At 37.0% G+C, this 22,014-nt stretch overlaps 1 protein-coding gene across 7 annotated transcripts in view; it reads left to right on the forward strand.

Moving 5' to 3' along the window:
- The window catches only part of GRIA4 (glutamate ionotropic receptor AMPA type subunit 4), a 639,355-nt gene that overhangs the window by 539,674 nt on the left and 77,667 nt on the right, over positions 1-22,014 (forward strand). For all 7 annotated transcript variants that reach the window (XM_070473691.1, XM_070473688.1, XM_070473690.1 and 4 more), the window contains exons 7-9: positions 14,501-14,659; positions 19,883-20,050; positions 21,737-21,841. In XM_070473691.1, the coding sequence (XP_070329792.1) occupies positions 14,501-14,659; positions 19,883-20,050; positions 21,737-21,841 (432 nt within the window). The remainder of the gene's footprint in view (positions 1-14,500; positions 14,660-19,882; positions 20,051-21,736; positions 21,842-22,014) is intronic.

Below are 22,014 nucleotides of genomic sequence, written 5' to 3' on the forward strand. Positions count from 1 at the left end.
AGTCTGACATTGTTTCCACTGTTCCCCATCTATTTCCCATGAAGTGATGGGATCAGATGCCATGATCTTAGTTTTCTAAATGTTGAGCTTTAAGCCAACTTTTTCACTCTCCTCTTTCACTTTTATCAAGAGGCTTGTTAGTTCCTCTTCACTTTCTGCCATAAGGGTAGTGTCATCTGCATATCTGAGGTTATTGATATTTCTCCCGGCAATCTCGATTCCAGCTTGTGCTTCTTCCACTCCAGCATTTCTCATGATGTACTCTACATAGAAGTACATCGTGAAGTTAAATAAGCAGGGTGGTAATATACAGCCTTGATGTACTCATTTTCCTATCTGAAACCAGTCTGTTGTTCCATGTCCAGTTCTAACTGTTGCTTCCTGACCTGCATATAGGTTTCTCAAAAGGCAGATCAGGTGGTCTGGTATTCTCATCTTTTTCAGAATTTTCCACAGTTTATTGTGATCCACACAGTCAAAGGCTTTGGTGTAGTCAATAAAGCAGAAATAGATGTTTTTCTGGCACTCTCTTGCTTTTTTGATGATCCAGCAGATGTTGGCAATTTGATCTCTGGTTCCTCTTTATTTCTAAACCCAGCTTGAACATCTGGAAGTTCACAGTTCATGTATTGCTGAAGCCTGTCTTGGAGATTTTTGAGCATTACTTTACTAGTATGTGAGATGAGTGCAATTGTGCAGTAGTTTGAGCATTCTCTGGGATTGCCTTTCTTCGGGATTGGAATGAAAACTGACTTTTTCCAGTCCTGTGGACACTGCTGAGTTTTCCAAATTTGCAGGCATATTGACTGCAGCACTTTCACAGCATCATCTTTCAGGATTTGAAATAGCTCAACTGGAATTCCATCACCTCCACTAGTTTTGTTCGTAGTGATGCTTTCTAAGGCCCACTTGACTTCACATTCCAGGATGTCTGGCTCTAGGTGAGTGATCACATCATCGTGATTATCTGGATCATGAAGATCTTTTTTGTACAGTTCTTCTGTGTATTCTTGCCACCTCTTTCTAATGTCTTCTGCTTCTGTTAGGTCCATACCATTTCTGTCCTTTATCAAACCCATCTTTGTATAAAATGTTCCCTTGGTATCTCTAATTTTCTTGAAGAGATCTCTAGTCTTTCCCATTCTGTTGCTTTCCACTATTTCTTTGCATTGATTGCTGAGGAAGACTTTCTTATCTCACCTGGCTATCCTTTGAAACTCTGCATTCAAATGGGAATATCTTTCCTTTTCTCCTTTGCTTTTCACTTCTCTTCTTTTCACAGCTATTTGTAAGGCCTCCTCAGACAGCTATTTTGCCTTTTTGCATTTCTTTTCCATGGGGATGGTCTTGATCCCTGTCTCCTGTACAATGTCATGAACCTTCATCCATAGTTCATCAGGCTCTCTGTCTATCAGATCTAATCTCTTAAATCTATTTCTCACTTCCACTGTATAGTCATAAGGGATTTGATTTAGGTCATTCCTGAATGGTCTAGTGGTTTTCCCTACTCTCTTCAGTTTAAGTCTGAATTTGGCAATAAGGAATTTATGATCTGAGCCACAGTCAGCTCCCAGTCTTCTTTATGCTGACTGCACAGAGCTTCTCCATCTTTGGGTGCAAAGAATATAATCAATCTGATTTCATTGTTGGACATCTATTTTGTTACATTGATCTATATTTCTGTCTTACGCCAGTACCATAGTGTCTTGATGACTTTGTAATATAGTCTGAAATTAGGCAGGTTGATTCCTCCAGTTTCATTCTTCTTTCTCAAGTTTGCTTTGGCTATTTGGGAATTTTTGTATTTCCATACAAAGTATGAAATTACTTCTTGAGTTCTCTGAAAGATACCTTTCCTGTCAAGTTAGCTTGACAGGGATTGCATTGAATCTTTAGATTGCTTTGGGCATTATACTCATATTCACTATATTGCTTCTTCCGATCCATGAACATAGTATATTTCTCCATCTATTTGTGTCCTCTTTGATTTCTTTCATCAGTGTTTCATAGTTTTATATATATAGGTATTTTGTTTCTTTGGGTAGATTTATTCCTAAGTATATTATTCTTTTCATCACAATGGTGAATGGAATTGTTTCCTTAATTTCTTCATTTCTAATTTTGTTTATTTGATTCTTCTCCCTTTCTTGTCTTGATGAGTCTGGCTAATGGTTTATCTATCTTATTTATCTTCTCTAAGAACCAGCTTTTAGCTTGTTGATTTTTTCTAGTCTCCTCTGTTTCTTTTTCATTTATTTCTGTCCTAACTTTTATGATTTCTTTCCTTCTACTAACCTTCAGGTTCTTCTTCTTTTTCTAGTTGCTTTAGGTGTAAAGTTAGGTTATTTATTTGATTTTTCTCTTGTTCGGTAAGGTAAGTTGTATTGCTATGAACTTTCCCTTTAGCACCGCTTTTACTGAAACCCATAGATTTTGAGTAGTCATGTTTTCATTTTCATTTGCAGCATATTTTGATCTCTCTTTTAATTTCTTCTGTGATTTGTTGGTTATTCAGAAGCGGGTTGTTTAGCCTCCATATATTTGTATTTTAATAGTTTTCTTCCTGTAGTGGACATCTAATCTTACCAGACTGTGATCAGAAAAGATGCTTGCATTACATTTTACATTTAAAGTCGCTCAGTCGTGTCCGACTCTTTGTTATCCCATGGACTATACAGTCCATGGAATTCTCCAGGTCAGAGTACTGGAGTGGGTAGCCTTTGCCTTCTCCAGGGTATCTTCCCAACCCAGGAATCAAACTGGGGTCTCCCACATTGCAGGAGAAGCTTGAAATGATTTCAACTTTTTTAAAATTATCAAGTTTAGATTAATGATGCAGGATGTGATTTACCCTGGAGAATATTCTGTGTGCACTTGAGAAAAAGGTGAAATTCATTGTTTTGGGTTGTAATGTCCTATAGATACCAATTAAGGCTAACTGGTCCATTGTGTCATTTAAAGTTTGTGTTTCCTTGCTAATTTTCTGTTTGGTTGATCTATCCATAGATGTGAGTGGGGTATTAAAGTCTCCTACTATTATTGTGTTACTAAATTTCCCCTTTCATACCTATTACTATTTGCCTTATGCATTGAGATGCTCCTATGTTAGGTGCATATATATCTATAATTGCTATGTCTTCTTGAATTGATCCTTTGATCATTATGTATTGTCCTTCTTTGTCTCTTATCACTGTCTTTATTTCAAAGCATATTTTATCTGATATGACCATTACTACCTCTGCTTCCTTTTGGTCTGCATTTGCATGAAATATCTTTTTCCAGCCCTTCACTTTCAGTCTGTATGTGTCCCTTGATTTGAGGTGGGTATATTGTAGACAGCATATATAGAGGTCTTGTTTTTGTATCCATTCAGCCAGTCTTTGTTTTTTTGGTTCAGGTATTCAACCCATTTACATTTAAGGTAATTATTGATAAGTATGATCCCATTGCCATTTACTTTGTTGTTTTGGGTTCGAGTTTATAAACCTTTTCTGTGTTTCCTGTCTAGAGAAGATCCTTTAGCATTTGTTGAAGAGCTGGTTTGGTGATGCTGAATTCTCTGAGCTTTTGCTTGTCTGTAAAGCTTTTGCTTTCCTCTTCGTACTTGAATGAGATCTTTGCTGGGTATAGTAGTCTGGGTTGTAGGTTTTTCACTTTCATCATTCTAAGTATGTCCTGCCATTCCCCTCTGGCCTGAGAGTTTCTATTGAAAGAACAGCTGTTATCCCTTAGGGGATAACAGAACAGCTGTTATCCCATGTGTTTAATTTGTTGCCTTTCCCTCGCTGCTTTTAATATTTGTTCTTTGTGTTTGATCTTCATTAATTTGATTAATATGTGTCTTGCAGTATTTTGCCTTGGGTTTATCTTGTTTGGGAATCTCTGGATTTCTTGGGTTTGGGTGGCTATTTCCTTCCCCATTTTAGGGAAGTTTTCAACTATTACCTCCTCAAGTATTTTCTCACGCCCTTTCTTTTTGTTTTCTTCTTCTGGGGCTCCTATGATTCAAACGTTGGGGCTTACCATTGTCCCAGATGTCTCTGAGGTTGCCCTCATTTCTTTTATTTCTTTTTTTTTCTTTTTTCCTCTCTGTTTCTTTTATTTCCACCATTCTATCTTCCACCTCACTTGTCCTATCTTCTACCTCAATTATTCTACTGTTGGTTCCCTCCAGAGTGCTTTTGACCTCAGTTATTGCATTATTCATTGTTGATTGACTCTTTTTCATTTCTTCTAGGTCCTTGTTAAACATTTCTTATATCTTCTCAATCTTTGTCTCTACACTGTTTATTTTGCTTTCAAGATTTTGGAGCATCTTTACTTTCATTGTTCTGGATCATTTTTCAGATAGACTCCCTATCTTCTCCTTTTCTGTTTGCTTTGGTGGGTATTTACCATGTTCCTTTACCTGTTGAATATTTCTCTGCCTTTTTCATTTTGCTTACATTGCTGTTTAGGGGGTGGCCTTTCTATATGCTGGAAGTTTGTGGTTCCTCTTTATTGTGGAGCCTGCTCCCTGGGGGGTGGGGTTGGACTACTAGCTTGTTTCCTGGTTAGGGGAGTTTGTGTCTGTGTTCTGGTGGGTGGTGCTGGGTCTCTTCTCTCTGGAGTGCAATGAAATGTCCAGTAGTGAGTTTTGGGGTGTCTATGGTTTTGGCATGTCTTTGGGCAGCCTGTATTTTAATGCTCAGGGCTGTTTTCCTGTGTTGTTGGAAAATTAGCAGGTATATCTTTCTCTGGAACTTGTTGGCTCTTAGGTGATGCTTGATTTCAGTGTAGGTACAGAGGCTGTTGATGAGCTCTTGTCTATTAATGTTCTCTGGAATTGGGAGTTCTCTGGTGTTCTTAAGTTTTGGATTTAAGCCTCCTGCCTCTGACTTTCAGTCTTATACTTAGAGTAGACTCAAGTCTCCATCCATACAGCACAGATTATAAAACATATAGGTTAATGGTGAAAAGACTCTCTACAGTCTGGGGCACTCAGAGAAATTCACAGAGTTGCATGGAGAAGAGAAGAGGGAGGAGGGAGATAGAGGTGACCAGGAGTAGGAAAGGGGGAGTCAAAATGGGAAAGACCAATCTAGCAAGTAATCAGTTCCCTAAGTGTTCTCCACAGCTGGGAAAAACCAGAGAGATTCACAAAAGTTAAGTAGAGAAGAGAAGGGGGAGGGAGGAGATAAAGGTGACCTGGGGGACAAAAGGGAGAGTCAAAAGGGGAGAGAGCAATCAAGCCACTAATCACAACCCTAAGTAAACATAAAAGAGGAGAATGAAAAAGTTGGCTTAAAGCTCAACATTCAGAAAACTAAGATCATGGCATCTGGCCCCATCACTTCATGGCAAATAGATGGGGAAACAGTGGAAACAGTGGCTGACTTTATTTGGGGGGGGGGGGGCTCCAAAATCACTGCAAATGATGATTGCAGCCATGAAATTAAAAGACGTTTACTGTTTGGAAGGAAAGTTATGTCCAACCTATACATCATATTAAAAAGGAGAGGCATTACTTTGTCAACAAAGGTCCGTCTAGTGAAGGTTATGGTTTTTCCAGTAGTCTTGTATGGATGTGAGAGTTGAACTATAAAGAAAGTTGAGCGCTGAAGAATTGATGATTTTGAACTGTGGTGTTGGGAAAGACTCTTGAGAGTCCCTTGGACTGCAAGGAGATCCAACCTGTCCATCCTAAAGGAGGTCAGTCCTGGGTGTTCATTGGAAGGACTGATGTTGAAGCTGAAACTCCATTCTTTGGCCACCTGATGTGGAGAGTTGACTCCTTTGAAAAGACCCTGATGCTGGGGAAGATTGAGGACAGGAGGAGAAGGGGTCGACAGAGGATGAGATGGTTGGATGGCATCACCGACTCAATGGACATGGGTTTGGGTAGACTCTGGCAGTTGGTGATGGGTAGGGAGGCCTGGCATGCTGTAGTTCATGGGGTCGCAAAGCATCAGACACGACTGAGCAACTGAACTGAACTGATCTGAAGTAAACATGGATACTGAAGATTAGATTCTTAAAGGTACAAAATCGGTAACAAATACCAAAAAACAAAGATTAAAAGTCTAGAGTTTAGAGTCTCAAAAATACAATATTAAAAATATAAAACTAAATCAATCAGAAAAATTGTAAAAAATATACATATGAAATTTGCTTTAAAAATAGGGTCTTTTTTTTGCAAGGTAATAGTAAGCTATAAAACTGAAATTAAATATGTAATAAAGAAGTTAAAATAAACAAAATTAAAAAATGATAATAGTAAAATATACTAGGAATTTCTCTGGAGCTATCGAGGGCAGTGTGGGGTCAGTTCAGTTTCAGATAGTTCTTTGTTTCAGGTCATACTTCTTCTCAATGTCTATAAGCCCCCTCTAATGCTTAGTCAATGTTAACTGCAAGGTTTTAATCTGTTGCACCTGTCACCTGCAGAGCAGGTCCCTCTTCTTTGTTTATTTTGGCTTCCCCTGTTTGAAAGTCTCTTCCATGTCTAATTTCCACCCTGACACAAGGGGGTGAAGGTGGTCACTTATTTACGCTCACTTGTTCAGTTGTGTTTTGGGGAGGAGGAACCCTGCAAATATCACTGGCGGGTGTGGGGAGTGCTCGCAGTGAATGGACCACACTGGGTTTGCCCAAGCTCACGGTGGGTGCTTTCTGGTTCTACACTGTTCAGGATGCAGGGTGCTCTGCAGGGCACTGCCAAAGCGGGCCCTGGGTTTCATGCACTTCCCAGGTCTAAGCCGCTCGGATTCAGGTTCTCGGGTACTCCGGGTACTCTGCAAGGGCACAGACTGTTGGGCGTGTGTTTCGTGCCCTTCCCAGGTCTGAGCAGCTCAGGCGACCAGGTGCTTGGCCAGCACACTCTCCCAGGTGGGCCTTGCGTCTTAATCACCTCTCTGGTCTCAGGTGTGCCATGTGTCTCCTCTGGGGAGCTGATCTCAGGCTGCGACTCTCCTGGCAGATGTCAACCATCCAGGATCCCAGGAAGATGTGGTTAACAACTGGGGGCCTGCTCACAATTTGGTGGAGGATGCCGGTCTCTGAGGCCGAGATTGGAGCAGCCCCTTGACTTCTGGCTCTGGATGTCACCCACCTGCCTCTCTGCCTCTGGCAGGGAGGGGACTGTATGCAGCTGGCTAGCTCTCCTTTGGTGATCACTCAATCCTTTGCTCTGTGAGCGGGCCAGGCTGCACATTGAATTAGAACTTTTTGCAGGAAAGTTCTTGTTTGTTTGTTTGTTTTCTCTCTCTCTCTCTCTCTCTCTCTCTCTCTCTCTCTCTCTCTGGCTATCTCACAGTTTGGGCTGCTGTCTCACATTAGCTCCCTCAGATTGTCCTCAGGACATGCAGGCCTGGTCCTTACCTTAAGCAGGCAGCCTGTGCCTCCCTGTCCACCCCTGGTGGCTGATGTGAGCAACTGGGCTACATCTATGCTGGGAGTTGTGGTTAGGTGTGTATTCTGTGGGTTTTTTCTTTTTCCTCCCAATTATGTTGCTCCCCACAGACCCGCAAGTGAGAGGGTTTCCTGGTATTTGGAAACTTCTTCACGACTGCCTCCCCAGGATGGGTCTCCATCCCTAATTCTTTTGTCACTCTTTTTGTCTTTTATACTTTGTCCTACCTCCTTTTGAAGAGAAAGGGCAGCCTTTCTGGATGCCTGGTGTCCTCCACCAGCATTCAGAAGTTGTTTTGTGGAAGTTGCTCAGCATTCAAATGATCTTTTGATGAATTTGTGGGGGAATGTGGTCTCCCCATCCTATTCCTCCACCATCTTGGGACCACCCTCCCAAGTCAAATTTTAACCTAACATTTAAAAGCTGTTGAAAGGAATTTCTCCCATTCTATTTGACACTCTTTCTTTTAACTGCACCTGAGCTGTCTCAGTATGATTTAGTCAACCTGTAAACCTGAAATGCAAAACAGTAGATATTCTATCTTAATTAGAAAAATACAAAATAAGTATTTATTAAACACATATGATATGATGAACCTATAGATTTACATCAGTAATCATTAGGATATCTGAAGTTCTCTAATTTATTAATTTCACTTTCCCTCTTCCCAGATGTATTAACTCTAAATGAAAATTAAAAGGAAAGCCAAGTTGGAAATTAATATTTTTCTTAGGATGTCATTAACTATTGTGAAATGCAGACATTGTTGAGTAGCCCATTTCAGTAAGAGAAACTCTCTCACTGGTCTCCCCTCTGCCCTCTGGGGCATTATTTACTAGTTATTTAACCACTAACCACCTCTCCCTTCACTGCTCTAGGACTGTAGAGAAGATTGTATTACAATGTTTTCCACACTTTCAGTTCCACAGTCAGTTCAGTTTGGTTCAGTAGCTCAGTCATGTCCTAATCTTTCTGACCCCATGGCCAGGCTTCCCTGTCCATCACCAATACCCAGAGCTTGCTCAAACTCATGTCCATCGAGTTGGTTATGCCATCAAACCATCTCATCCTCTGTCGTCCCCTCCTCCTCCCACCTTCAATCTTTCCCAGCATCAGGGCTTTTCAAATAAGTCAGTTCTTCACATCAGGTGGCCAAAGTATTGGAGCTTCAGCTTCAGCATCAGTCCTTCCAAAGAATATTCAAGACTAATTTCCTTTAGGATGGACGGGTTGGATTTCCTTGCAGTAGAAGGAATTCTCAAGAGTCTTCTCCAACACCACAGTTCAAAAGTATCAGTTCTTCAGAGTTCAGCTTTCTTTATAGCCAACTCTCACATCCTTACACAACTACTGGAAAACCATAGCTTTGACTAGATGGACCTTTGTAGGCAAAGTAATGTCTCTACTTTATAACATGCTGTCTAGGTTGGTCATAGCTTTTCTTCCAAGGAGCAAGCATCTTTTCATTTCATGACTGGCTGCAGTCACCATCTGCAGTGATTTTTGGAGTCCCCCAAAATAAATTCTCTCAGTTTCCATTGTTTCCCCATCTGTTTGTCATGAAGTAATGGATCGGATACCATGATCTTTGTTTTTTGAATGTTGAGTTTAAAGCCAGCTTTTCACTCACCTCTTGCACATTCATCAAGATGCTTTTTAGCTCTTCACTTTCTGCCATAAGGGTGGTGTCATCTGTGTATCTGAGGTTACTGATATTTCTCCCAGCAATCTTGATTGCAGCTTGTGCTTCATCCAGCTTGGCATTTCACATGATGTACTCTGCATATAAGTTAAATAAGCAGGGTGACAATATACAGCGTTGATGTACTCCTTTCCCAATTTCAAACCAGTCTGTTGTTCGATGTCCAGTTCTAACTGTTGCTTCTTGACCTGCATACACGTTTCTCAAGAGGCAGGTAAGGTGGTCTGGTATTCCCATCTATTGAAGAATTTTCCACAGTTTGTTCTGGAAACTGTTCCACAGTTCCACAATATCCTGTGGCTAAAAACTAAAACCTACTTAGTCATCAAAGTAACCTTCCATGAAAACTTTCCAGTTACAGCCTACCAATTTTCTATATGAAATTAGTTCAAAATATGAAAGAAAAAATATTGCCTATACTCAAATAGACATAGCTAAAATTAACTGAGTCACCTACCATTCTTTAGATTATAGCTAAAAGAAGCTTATAATCAGATGTGGTAATATTTTTTCCTTTACCTTCAGCATAACAACAGAATGGAATCAGAGAAATGTAAACAATTATTTATCAGTTAGGCTTTACATCAGATGATTTTTCTGAAGGCTGCAGCTTTGCCTGCATGTGTGGGAAAACTCTATCAAAAAACAAACAAACAAACAAAAAAAAAAAACACTTGGCAGGCATTCTATTTCACCCACTGCTAAAATAAAATAATAATGTTATCAGTTAGCAACTAATGCAATAGTTGAATCACTGTAGCTTTTGGAAAATTGAAATTATTTGCCTATCTCTGGGTCTGCCCTATCTTCTCATTTTTATGAATGAATGTTCAACTGACATTTAACTAGCTAGAGATTGATAGTGTTTTTCCAGTTTCAAAATCATATATTTGATTTCTGATGTCTTTTTTCCCAGTAAAATGAGAATATTACTGATGAACTGTCAAATCAGCTAGCATATAATAGACATGAAATAAATATTTATTGAATTAATTAATTAACAATGGCCATTATTTACTAAATTCAAACCAGATGTCCTAGCTGTGTTAGCATTATCATTCTTATTTTGCATGTGGGAAACCTAAGGCTAGAAAGTTGCAGAAATGAGATTCAGAGCCTGAATTGCTTTCTACAGTATCTCCCTGCCTTTCCTAGGAATATTATGATAAATATCAAAATTGAAAACACATGAAAAGTGAAAGTGAAAGTAGCTCAGCCATGTCCAACTCTTTGCAACCCCATGGACTGTATAGTCCATTCAATTCTTCAGGCCAGAATACTGGAGTGGGTAGCCATTCCCTTCTCCAGGGGATCTTCCCAACCCAGGGATCAAACCCATGTCTCTCACATTACAGGCGAATTCTTTACCAGCTGAACCACAAGGGAAACCCTATTTCTTCAAGGGAAAACACATATTTGTGTAAAAATACACAAGAGCATAATTTTAAAAAGGCAAAGTTGGGAATCTTTTGGTTCTAATATGTATTTGCTGGGAGATCTTGAATAGTTTTGTTTTAACCCACTGACACTTGGTTTCCTTATTTGTAAGATAGGATCTATCTCATAAGTTTGTTGTGAGAACTAGATTGATAATCAGTGGAATGTGCTTACCACAATGCCTGATACATAGTCAGCCCAGCATTAATATTAACTATGAATACACACTCCTGGGTCTTTCATTGTCCCTTACATGCCAGTAGCCAGACAGTAGCATGTATATATTGGCTAGTAAGAAATTCCTCTTTGTTATTAAAATAAAAAGTTTCCAAAATCATGGCTGAGACACATGCAACAGGATAGGTAACACTAGGTCTTCCTCTTCTTCTTGATTCCTACTATAACTGTAGGGTCACTGTTGCATAATTTATGTTGACCAAAAAAAGGAAAAAGATAAAATTTTTCTCAAGACTACTGAATCAAATTCACATTTAAAAAAAGATTTCCTAAATACCTAAAGGGGACAGACAGGAAAGCAAGTGCAGATGATTCAAACTCTGTGTGGTTTACTTTTGTCTGAGTTAATATCTTTGGTTATAATAATTCACTTTTGTAATATACTTTTTTGTCTTTTTCCTATAATTGTTTGCTTACAAAATTGGGCATGTATTTTTGCAAGTTACCTCAAATTTCTAGTGGAAAAATAGAGCCAGGTATGGAATACATATGTAAAAGATAGAGAGAAATGAGAGATAAACAGATAGGTGATAGAACGATATAGCTAGAAAATAAATAACATTTTTTCCATAATTTTTTTAACTTAGTTAACTACCTCTGAACCAAATGAGGTGACACCTTCCTGTCCACCTTCCTCACTCCACCTGCTGGGGCTTGAATTTTTCCCTACCACCTGTGAATGGCCTATTTGCTCTCTTCTCATCCACTGCCATTTCCCAAAACTATGAGGACTGTAGTGACTGATATAATCAAAACCTTCACCTTTTCTGTCTCAAAACTTTATCTTCTTTTAAACCACTTTGTAATTAAGCTGAACTGCCGTGAAAAGTGTTACACATCACAGACTCAGAATACCATAAAACCTTAATATTAATATAAGACATTTTCACATAAAACACGTATCTGTTTAGGTGTCTTATGTTTGATGCTTTTCATTCATCTCCTGTATCCTCCTCCATGCTTCATAAAAGGCACTCAGAGGCATTTCAGAAATATTGATGCTTGTTAAATTGAGTTGAATTGAACTAGAAACATTTATATCCTTTTCTCATGTGTTATATTTTTTAATTGAAATATACTTGATTTGTAATGTGTTAGTTTCAGATGTAGAGAAAAGTGACTCAGTTATACACATACTCATGTGTGTGTGTGTGTATGTATTTATATATATATATATATATATATATATATATTCTTTTTCAGATTATTTTCCATTATAGATTATTAAAAAATATTAAATGTAGTTCCCTATTATTATATATGTTAGCATATTGTTTATCTATTTTGTATGTAGTAGTATAGATTGGTTAATCCCAAATTCTTAATTTATCCTTCCTAGCTCTCCTCCTTTAGTAAACATAAATTTGCTTCCTATGTCTGTTAAGTCTGTTTTGTAAATGAATTAATTTGTATTCTTTTATTCTAATTCTACATACAAGTGATATCATATGATATTTGTCCTTCTCTGTCTGACAATTCATTTAGTAAGATAATCTCTAGGCCCATCCATGTTACTGCATGCATTCATCCTATTACAGTTGAACAATATTTCATAATGTGTATGTGCCATATCTTCTTTATTCACTCATTTGATGATGAACATTTAGGCTGTTTCCATGTCTTGGCTATTGTAAATAGTGCTACTGTGAACACTGGCGTTCAGTGTTTGAAAAGATGCCTTTTTAAATTTGAATTTCCTCCAGATATATGCTCAAGAGTAGAACTGCTGAGTCATATGGCAACTCTATTTTTAGTTTTTTAAGGAACCTCCACACTCTTCTCGGTAGTGGTTATACCAATTTACCGTCCCATCAAACAGTATCAGGGGGCTCCCTTTCCTCCACATCCTTACCAGCATTTATTATTTGTAGACTTTTTGAAGATGTCTATTTTGACTTGTGTGAGGTGATCCCTCATTGTGATTTTGATTTGCATTTCTCTGATGATAAGCAATGTTGAGCATTTTTCATGTGCTTTTTGACCATCTGAATGCCATCTTTGGAAAAATGTCAATATAAGTCTTCTGCCCATTTTTTTTTTTTGATTGGTTTGTTTGTCTTTTCTATATTAAGCTGTATGAGCAGTTTGTATATTTTGGGAATTAAGTCCTTGTCAGTCACAATATTTGCAAATATTTTCTTCCACCCCGTAGGTTGCCTTTTCATTTTGTTCATGATTTCCTTTGCTGCTCAAAAGTTTCTAAACTTGATTAGTTCCAATTTGTTTATTTTTGACTTTATTTATTTGGCTTTGGGAGACTGACCAAGGGAATATTGCTCAATTTATGTCAGAGATGGTTTTGCCTATGTTCTCTTCTAGGAGTTTTATGGGGTCAGGTCTTGTATTTAAATCTTTAAGCCATTCTCAGTTTATTTTTATGTATGGTGTGAGGGAGTGTTCTTAGCTCATTGATTTATATGCAGTTGTCCAGCTTTCCCAAACCACTTACTGAAGAGACTGACTTCCTTTTCTCCATCATATATTCTTGCCTCCCTCATTGAAGATTAACTGACTGTAGGTGTGTTGGTTTTTTCCTGGGCTCTCTATTCTGTTCCATTAACCCATATGTCTGTTTTTGTGCCAAGATCATGCTGTTTTGATTACTGTAGCTTTATATTACTGTCTGAAGTATGAGACAGTTAGACCTCCACCATTGTTCTTTTTCTTGAAGATTACTTTTTAATTCTGGGTCATTTGTGGCTCCATATAAATTTTAGGATTATTCTAGTTCTGTGGAAAATATAAATTTTATAATTATTCTAGTTCTGTGAAAAATGTCATGGGTTTTTGATAAAGATCTCATTAAATCTGTATATTACTTTAAGTAGTTGGCCATCTTAATAATATTAACTCTTCCAATCCAAGAGCATGTGTTATTTTTCTATTTCTTTGAATCATCTTCAGTTTCCTTTATCATTGTTTTATAGATCTTAGCATTTAAGTCTTTCACCTCTGTGGTGAAGTTTATGCCTAGGTATTTTAAGGTTTTTTTTTTTTATGTATTTAATGATTTTTTACATTCACTTTCTGATATGTATTATTAGTGTTAAAAATGCAGCAGATTTCTGTATGTTAATCTCATATCCTATTACCATGCTAAATTATTTTATCAGTTCTAGTAGTTTTTCTGTGGAATCTTTAGAGTTTTCTATATATAATATCATGTCATCTGCAGATAATGACAACTTTACCTTTTCCCTACAATTTGAATAATATTTTGTTTCTTTTTCTTGTCTGATTGCTGTCGCTAGGACTTTCAATAGTATGTTGAATAGAAGAGGTGACAGTGGGCATCCTTGTTTTATTCCAAATTTTAGCAAGAAGTCTTTCAGCTTTTCACCATTGAATATTATGTTGGCATTGGGTTTGTCATAAATAACTTTTATTATGCTGATATATGTGTCCATTATATCCACTTTGATGGGAATATTTATCATGAGTGGATGGTGAATTTTGTCAAATGTTTTTTCTGTATCTGTTGAGATGATCATGTGATATTTGTCTTTTTTGTTGTTGATGTGGTGTCATGTATTAGATTTTGAATGACAGAGTTTAACAGCTAAATTGACATAATTGTTACTATGTCAACATTGACATAATCTTCCAGCTGTTTATAGCCATCACTTTTAAATCATATTGGTTATCAATTCACATTAACATTGAGGAGCCAAAATGTTAGCTATTAACTCAAATAATTAATTAAGCTTAACAAACTGTCATACTGATTTTTATAGGGATTCAAGGATATTTCTCTTGAGAGATTTATACACGGTGGAGCCAATGTTACAGGATTCCAGTTGGTAGATTTTAATACACCTATGGTGACCAAATTAATGGATCGCTGGAAGAAACTAGATCAGAGAGAATATCCAGGATCTGAGACACCTCCAAAGGTATTTGTTCATTTTTATTTTATGTATTTTTAATACTTTTTAAAATTTAAGGTAGAAAATTCATTATGCAGTTCTTCTAGTAATATTTTGTCAGGCACAGTGTGGCATGAGGCAGAAATACTTTGTCACTATTTGTCACACAAATCAATATTTTCCAAATTTTTATATTTTATGGATGAAATGTTAGTCATTTACTCAAGTAGTTTATTATTATAATTAATTTGCATATGAATGTCCCTGAATAAATTATATACTTTTTTTTCCATTTATTTTTATTAGTTGGAGGCTAATTACTTTACATCATTGCAGTGGTTTTTGTCATACATTGAAATGAATTAGCCATGGATTTACATGTATTCCCCATCCCGGTCCCCCCTCCTACCTCCCTCTCCACCCGATCCCTCTGGGTCTTCCCAGTGCACCAAGTCTGAGCACTTGTCTCATGCATCCACCTGGGCTGGTGATCTGTTTCACCCTAGATAATATACATGTTTCGATGCTGTTCTCTTGAAACATCCCACCCTCGCCTCCTCCCAGAGTCCACAAGTCTGTTCTATACATCTGAGTCTCTTTTTCTGTTTTGCATATACTTTTAAAATTTTTTATTAACTAAATATTTCAAACGTTAATAGCCACTAGTAACTATTCCACTCAGAAAACAACTATATTTGCAAAATGATTTACAATGAGTAAGGAAAGTGGTAAAAAATGTAAAATATGTAGCTTCTGCAAAATTTCTCTTTCAAATTAACAGTAAAATGTCAGATTGTTCAATTTTACCTGACAGACATTGAAGTATGTTATTGATATTTGCAAAAGGAGTTGGTAAATTTCTGATCATAAGCACATTTTTTTCTCTCCTGAAAAGATAGATATCATGTAGATAATGGAATAATGTTTCTTAAACTCTAACTTAGTGGTTTTGAGCTTCTCCAAAATAAGACGTTGAGTCAGTGATGCCATCCGACTCAATGGGCATGAGTTTGAGTAAATTCCAGGAGTTGCTGATGGACAGGAAGGCCTGGCATGCTGCAGTCCATGGGGTCGCAAATAGTTGGACATGACTGAGTGACTGAACTGAACTGAACTGATAATAAGACATCATCGTTTAGACAACTTTTACTAATCTCTCATTGACAGTGTATTCAAGTAAAAAGTTTTCAAACATAATTTGGAAATTCAAGCCTAGAAAACTATAATCTATGGTAGAGAATCTCAGTTCTGCCAACTTTGTCAATTTCCTCCATGTAGTATAGCAGTTTGGCTAGTCATACCATTTTTACTACTTTCAAAACGAAGCATTTATTGAGTATCCACTATGTGTCAAGCACTGTAGCCCGCCCTCTGATTTTACAAATTTCTAAATGCAAGATATTAAATGGTATGTTAACCTATTGTTCTCAAGTCAAGGCCCAGATTTGTGAAATGTTTGCCCAGGACCAAATTGTGAACTCCTTGAGCCTTAGACAAGTGCATTGTCCACTATATTACACCACTTTGCAAGCTTAGGTAATACATATGAAAGCATATTAAAAAGCAAAAATATCTTCAAGATGCACACCACCTTCAGGATAAAAAGAAACTTAAGAAGTCTTTTAGTCTGCTTTTCCTTCAAGCTGGCTCAGAGGAAAATTATCCCCAAAGCTCAATTATTTAAAATACTAACACACAAGTAAAAACAAGCATCGAGCTTCCTTCCAAACTCATCTGAATAATTTGCTTTACAGCAAGTTCCTCTCATTCTTCATCAGTGTATGTAGAGACCCTCTTGCCCTTCTCTTTCGTCTGTTTCTTCCTCACATATTTTTAAGCTATTTTTTTTTTAATCTCAGCATTTCTTCTATAAACCATCTCTTCAAGTCCTTGTTATCCTTAGAGTTTTAGTATATAGAATGGGCTTCAAACTTCTTGGCAGTGTTTTGTAGTTCCTTGTAACTATTTTTTTTTTTTTTAATTTCAGTGATAATATGTAGTAATATGTGTCCACTGTGGTCCTTCTGTCCAGATACACTGGTGTGGTTATTCCTTCCCTCTCTTGCCTTTAGCCTATCACAAGGTTTACTATTTGATAATCTCCAACCAGACTTATCTATATCATAGCTTGGGGCACTTTGTTTTGTCTTTTACAACTCTCTTAGTATGCTAGGCATCCAGTGACCATTTAATAAATACATGTAGTCAGTTCTAATTATTTATGGTAATTACATTCTATAAAGCTGCCATGAACACTGAATTAGTGAATATTGAATCCTTACTCCTAGGGAAAATTACAAAATTAGGTCACAACAGTTTTGTCTACCAATCAACACATAACACTTTGTTCTATGTGTGTTTCTGTTTAAACATATCTTATTTAAGATATTGTTGATCAATTAATATTAATTGAATTCACAGCCAGTAACACTATAACTCAAGCCTGAACAAAGCTTATCAAACATATTTTTTCTATAAAGCACAGCACAGCCTCCTTGCACTCAGGAACAATAGACAGCACTTTAACGCTACACCTTTGGGCCATCTTTGTAGGCTTTTCAGGTGGCGCTAGTGGTAAAGAACCTTCCTGCCAATGCAGGAGACATTAGACACATGAGTTTGATCCCTGAATCAGAAAGATTCCCTGTAGGAGGAAATGGCAACCCACTCCAGCATTCTTGCCTGGAGAATCCCATGGTCAGAGGAGCCTAGTGGGCTACAGTCTGTGGGGTTGCAAAGAGCAGCACAGGACTGAAGTGACTTCACACACATGTAGTTGTCACAGTTCCGAGCCAGTGTCTAGCACACTTTTCAAAGAACTCTCAGATATAATATGAAATTTTATCCTCACAACTACACAAAAAATAGTCATTATTTTATTTTGTTCTGTTTTGTGCTTTGTAACTGGAAAACATACTGCACATTTCCTTAAACCTATGAATAGAAGTAGAATTCATGTAGTTCTTTCTTCTCAAAACCTAGACTCTTTGTTACTGCACTATGATTCCACCAAACTATACCTTTTTATATACAATCTTGGATAAACAGAATTCATTCCATCATTCTAATCACTGCTTAAAGCAATAAATAGTTCTAGGTCAACACTTAGTTTCAGTTATTGTTAGTTGCTCAGTCCAACTCTTTGCAATACCGTCTACTGTAGCCCACCAGACTCCTAAGCCCATGGAATTCTCCAGGCAAGAATACTGGAGTGGATTTCCATTTCCTTCTCCAGGGAATCTTTCCAACCCTGGGATCAAACCCAGATCTCCCTCATTTTAGGCAGATTCTTTACCATCTGAGCTACCAGGGAAGTTCTATCTTACCTCCAAAATGAAGAGTATGTTTAATAAGAATTTTTAGATGAAATCTGGAAATGTATGGGCATATGTGCCCATAAATATGATTTCTTGGACTTTAGTACAGTAGGACACATAGAAAATAATAAAATCCTTTTGAAAAGTAAAACCAGTTTTAACTACTGCCTCTTTCCATTTATCAGCTCTGTGACCTGTCAAAAGGCTTTGCCACTGGCTTTGCTCTGCTACAGCCTGCACGGCATCTGTTCTCTCTTGTAGTTCACTTGTTTCATAAAAATGAGTGGACTTTTTAAACACAGCATGTGCTCTGGCTTTTTTGGTGTCATATCTTCTCAGCTTTTTTCTCCTATTTAGAAAAGCAACAATAGTTTTCTTTTTTTGCTCTTGATCCTAAAATGCTAGCATTGCTTTTTTTTTTTTCTTTCTACATCAATGCTTGTTTTTATTTTCTTGCCATCCAGAAAGATGATTTGATGGCTTACCATACCACTACAATTATGAGTGTGGATGCTTATCTTTAAGTCCATTTTTTCCATGCCCTTAAAGAATATATAGCAAGACTTATAATTTATATGTCACATATAAATCTTTCTGATGAAGCTTTAATTAGATTCTTTACCATTGAAAAGTTCTTTGTTAGAGTTTGTATTCTTTATCTTATCTGTATTTCAGTCCTTCCCTAGAAAACTGACTGCTATACTTAATAGTCATATTGCCTAAGTTTACTTTCTATAATTTAAATTTCTAATGATTTTTCTTAATTTATAAGCAGCAAATCAAGATCATCTTCCATGTTCCATGTCACAAAACTACCCTTACTATAAGCTTGGAATGCGTTAATCATATAGAATTGTGCATATATGAAATTCTTTTTTTTTTTTTTAGTGGTTATTGGTTGCTAGTCATTTATTCACATATTCACTTATCTTTTTCCTCATATATGAAATTCTTGAAAGAGAAAAAATAGTTTTTCATCATGATCAGCAGTTGATGCTTTGCCACACTTCAAGAAAATTGTACCATATTTTTCATATGATTAGGAATTCTGTAAACAGATTTTACAAGTATTCCCTGTTCTCTTGATTTTCAGCTTAAACAAACCACATTTTCTTCTCATTTTCTCTCTTAACCTTAATAAATCTTTTCCTGATATTATTTCTCTTTTCTCAAAGAGAAGCATAGGAGATCATCAGAAAACAGATGATCTATATTTCATTTCTCCACTTTGATCCTAAGTTACAATAGAAACAGAGAAATGATTTAACCTTCCTGAGCACACTCTGCAAGCATGGGCATAACAGTGCTCATGTTTATTTAGCAATGTGTATATACATTTGGTAAATAAGTAGATGTTACTTCTGTACCCTATATTTAAAGTAACAATAAACATTCCCATTCATTCTTCTGAAAAACTAGACAGAGATATACACTCTAAGTCAAAAAACATATATGAAATCTAACAAACACCTGATGGACATTGAGAGAAGGAAAGAGTGAGATATCCCAGCCCTCCTGAGGCTCACCCACAGCAAGGGACTATAAGGTAGATTGTGGAAATACTGCATTTAGCCTTTTTTGAAAAAAAAAAAAGTACATTCGCTGTTTCTACTTGGACACAACAGAAAGACCTTACCTAGAGGGCTTGCTTCTCCCAACTGATGGAAAGCTGTGCAATAAAAATCATAGTGGTAAGAACTGATATACAGTCTTTGTAATAAAGCAATAGTAGAAATTCCTGCAGCTAGAGGAAATTAATTAAAGTTAAATTAAAGGAATTTAATTTAAGGGGAAGTTAAGTTAAGGGCAATAATTTATCTGCCCTTCAGACAGCATGGTACTTTATGTCACAAACCCACATAGTCCCCGGACAATTCCTAAAGATTGGTAAGAATTTAACATTTTACCATTATATTTACTTTAATTTTGTTAGTATACGTCTGCTCTGACTTATGATGGAGTCCTTGTGATGGCTGAAACATTCCGAAGTCTCAGAAGACAGAAAATTGATATTTCCAGGAGAGGAAATGCTGGAGATTGTCTGGCAAATCCAGCTGCTCCATGGGGCCAGGGGATTGACATGGAGAGGACACTCAAACAGGTAACTCACAATTTTATTTATGTTCAGTTTGTTTTACACGTGCATGTGTGCTAAGTCACTTCTGTTGTGTCCAACTCTTTGCAACCCTATGGGCTGCAGCCTGCCAGGCTCCAGTGCCCATGGAATTCTCCAGGCAGGAATACTGGAGTGGATTTCCATGCCCTCTCCCAGGGCATCTTCCCAACCCAGGGATCAAGCCTGCATCTCTTATGTCTCCTGCATTGGCAGGCAGATTCTTTACCACTAGAACAACCTGGGAAGCCTTCAATTTATTTCATTGTCCTTTTTAAATGGAGTATTCAGGAAAACAAAATAATCTATCAGCAAAAACCTATATATTACAATTTCCATTTTAACATATTAAGCCATTATCATTTCTGAGACATTTCTACGTAGGATACTGGATAGAATGGTGGAGGTAGTGGTTTAGTTGCTAAGTCATGCCCAACTCTTTGCAAACCCATGGACTGTAGTCTGCCAGGCTCCTCTGTCCACGGAATTTCCCAAGCAAGAATACTGGAGTGCTTTGCCACTTCTCCCCCCAGGGCATCTTCCCAACAAAGGAGTTGAACCCGCATCTCCTGCTTGGCAGACAGCTTCTTTACCACTGAGCCACCTCGGAAGTCCACTAGATGTTTACTGGTGTTTATATGTCATGTAGATGCTTAGCCAGGATAAGCTAGGTTATGTCACAGTAATAAACAACCCCAAGCTTCAGTGGCTTAAAACAACAAAAGAGGATTTCACACTCACAGACACACACCAGATTAGTAGGGGAGCTCTGCTTTTTAGAATAACTCAGGGACCCAAGCTGACATAGCAGCTACCATCTTGAATGCTACAAAAGGAAAAGAGTTGTAGGGAAGTTTCTAATTGGCAATTAAATGCTTTAGCACTCATTACATCCATTTACAACTCTTTTGTCAGAAAGACTCACATAGACCTAGCTAACCAAAAAGGGTCCAAGAAGAACAAACCTACCTTAGACCCAGAATGAGGAAGAACCTGAAATATTTGGCATGCACTCTCATTCTACTAATCTACTGACTGCCTCAATAGACCTTCAAATTGCCTTGTAACCTTGGATTAAGTATTTATTTTGGTCTTTTATAGTTATACTAACACTGTTTTTCAAATGATTACTGTAATATGTGTGTATTCTTAGTAATACATTTTAAATGTTCTGAAATGCCATAGGTTTAGAACATAAGTTTAAATGAATTAAAAGGATTTGGAATAAAGTACACTTGAATATTTTCAAAAATATGTTTATCTTTCTGAATGTCTTAATTTTGACATTAGCAAGGAGAAATATGATCTGCTGTAGTTATCATATTTAACCTATTATGTGGATGTGTAGATAAAACTGAAAAGTAACTATAAAGGGAACCATATTTCTATTCTTATAAATAATATTTCACAATTGAAGAAGTACAATGGAAACTTCATAATAAAAAAAACTTATTTATCTTTCAAGTACATAACAGAATTGCTTATATATTTCTTTGATAGTCCTCTATCCAATTCTATCCCAGTAGCTCAAATACCCCATGGCTTTTTTGAAGAGTTGCTTATAGATTATAGTTCCACACCCAAGTGTAGTCATAAGCCTAGCAGATGAAGTAAAGATTTCTGTAAGTAAAATGGCAAATGATTACATGTGTAGATTTTCTTTTTCATTCCTAGGTTCAAATTCAAGGACTAACAGGAAATGTTCAGTTTGACCACTATGGACGTAGGGTCAATTACACAATGGATGTGTTCGAGCTAAAGAGCACAGGACCGAGAAAGGTCAGTCACACTTGAACTGTTTTCTTACTTTGAATTTGACATTTTAAAAATCTTATAGGTGAAATATAGACAGATAGTCTACATTTTTTAAAAAATTGTGAGTATGGCTAACCCTTGAACAAAGTGGGATTTAGGGGATCTGACTCTCCACACAGTCAAAAATCTGTGTCAAA

This window comes from Odocoileus virginianus, chromosome 10, assembly GCF_023699985.2.
Source record: "Odocoileus virginianus isolate 20LAN1187 ecotype Illinois chromosome 10, Ovbor_1.2, whole genome shotgun sequence".
Classification (NCBI taxonomy): Eukaryota; Metazoa; Chordata; class Mammalia; order Artiodactyla; family Cervidae; genus Odocoileus; species Odocoileus virginianus.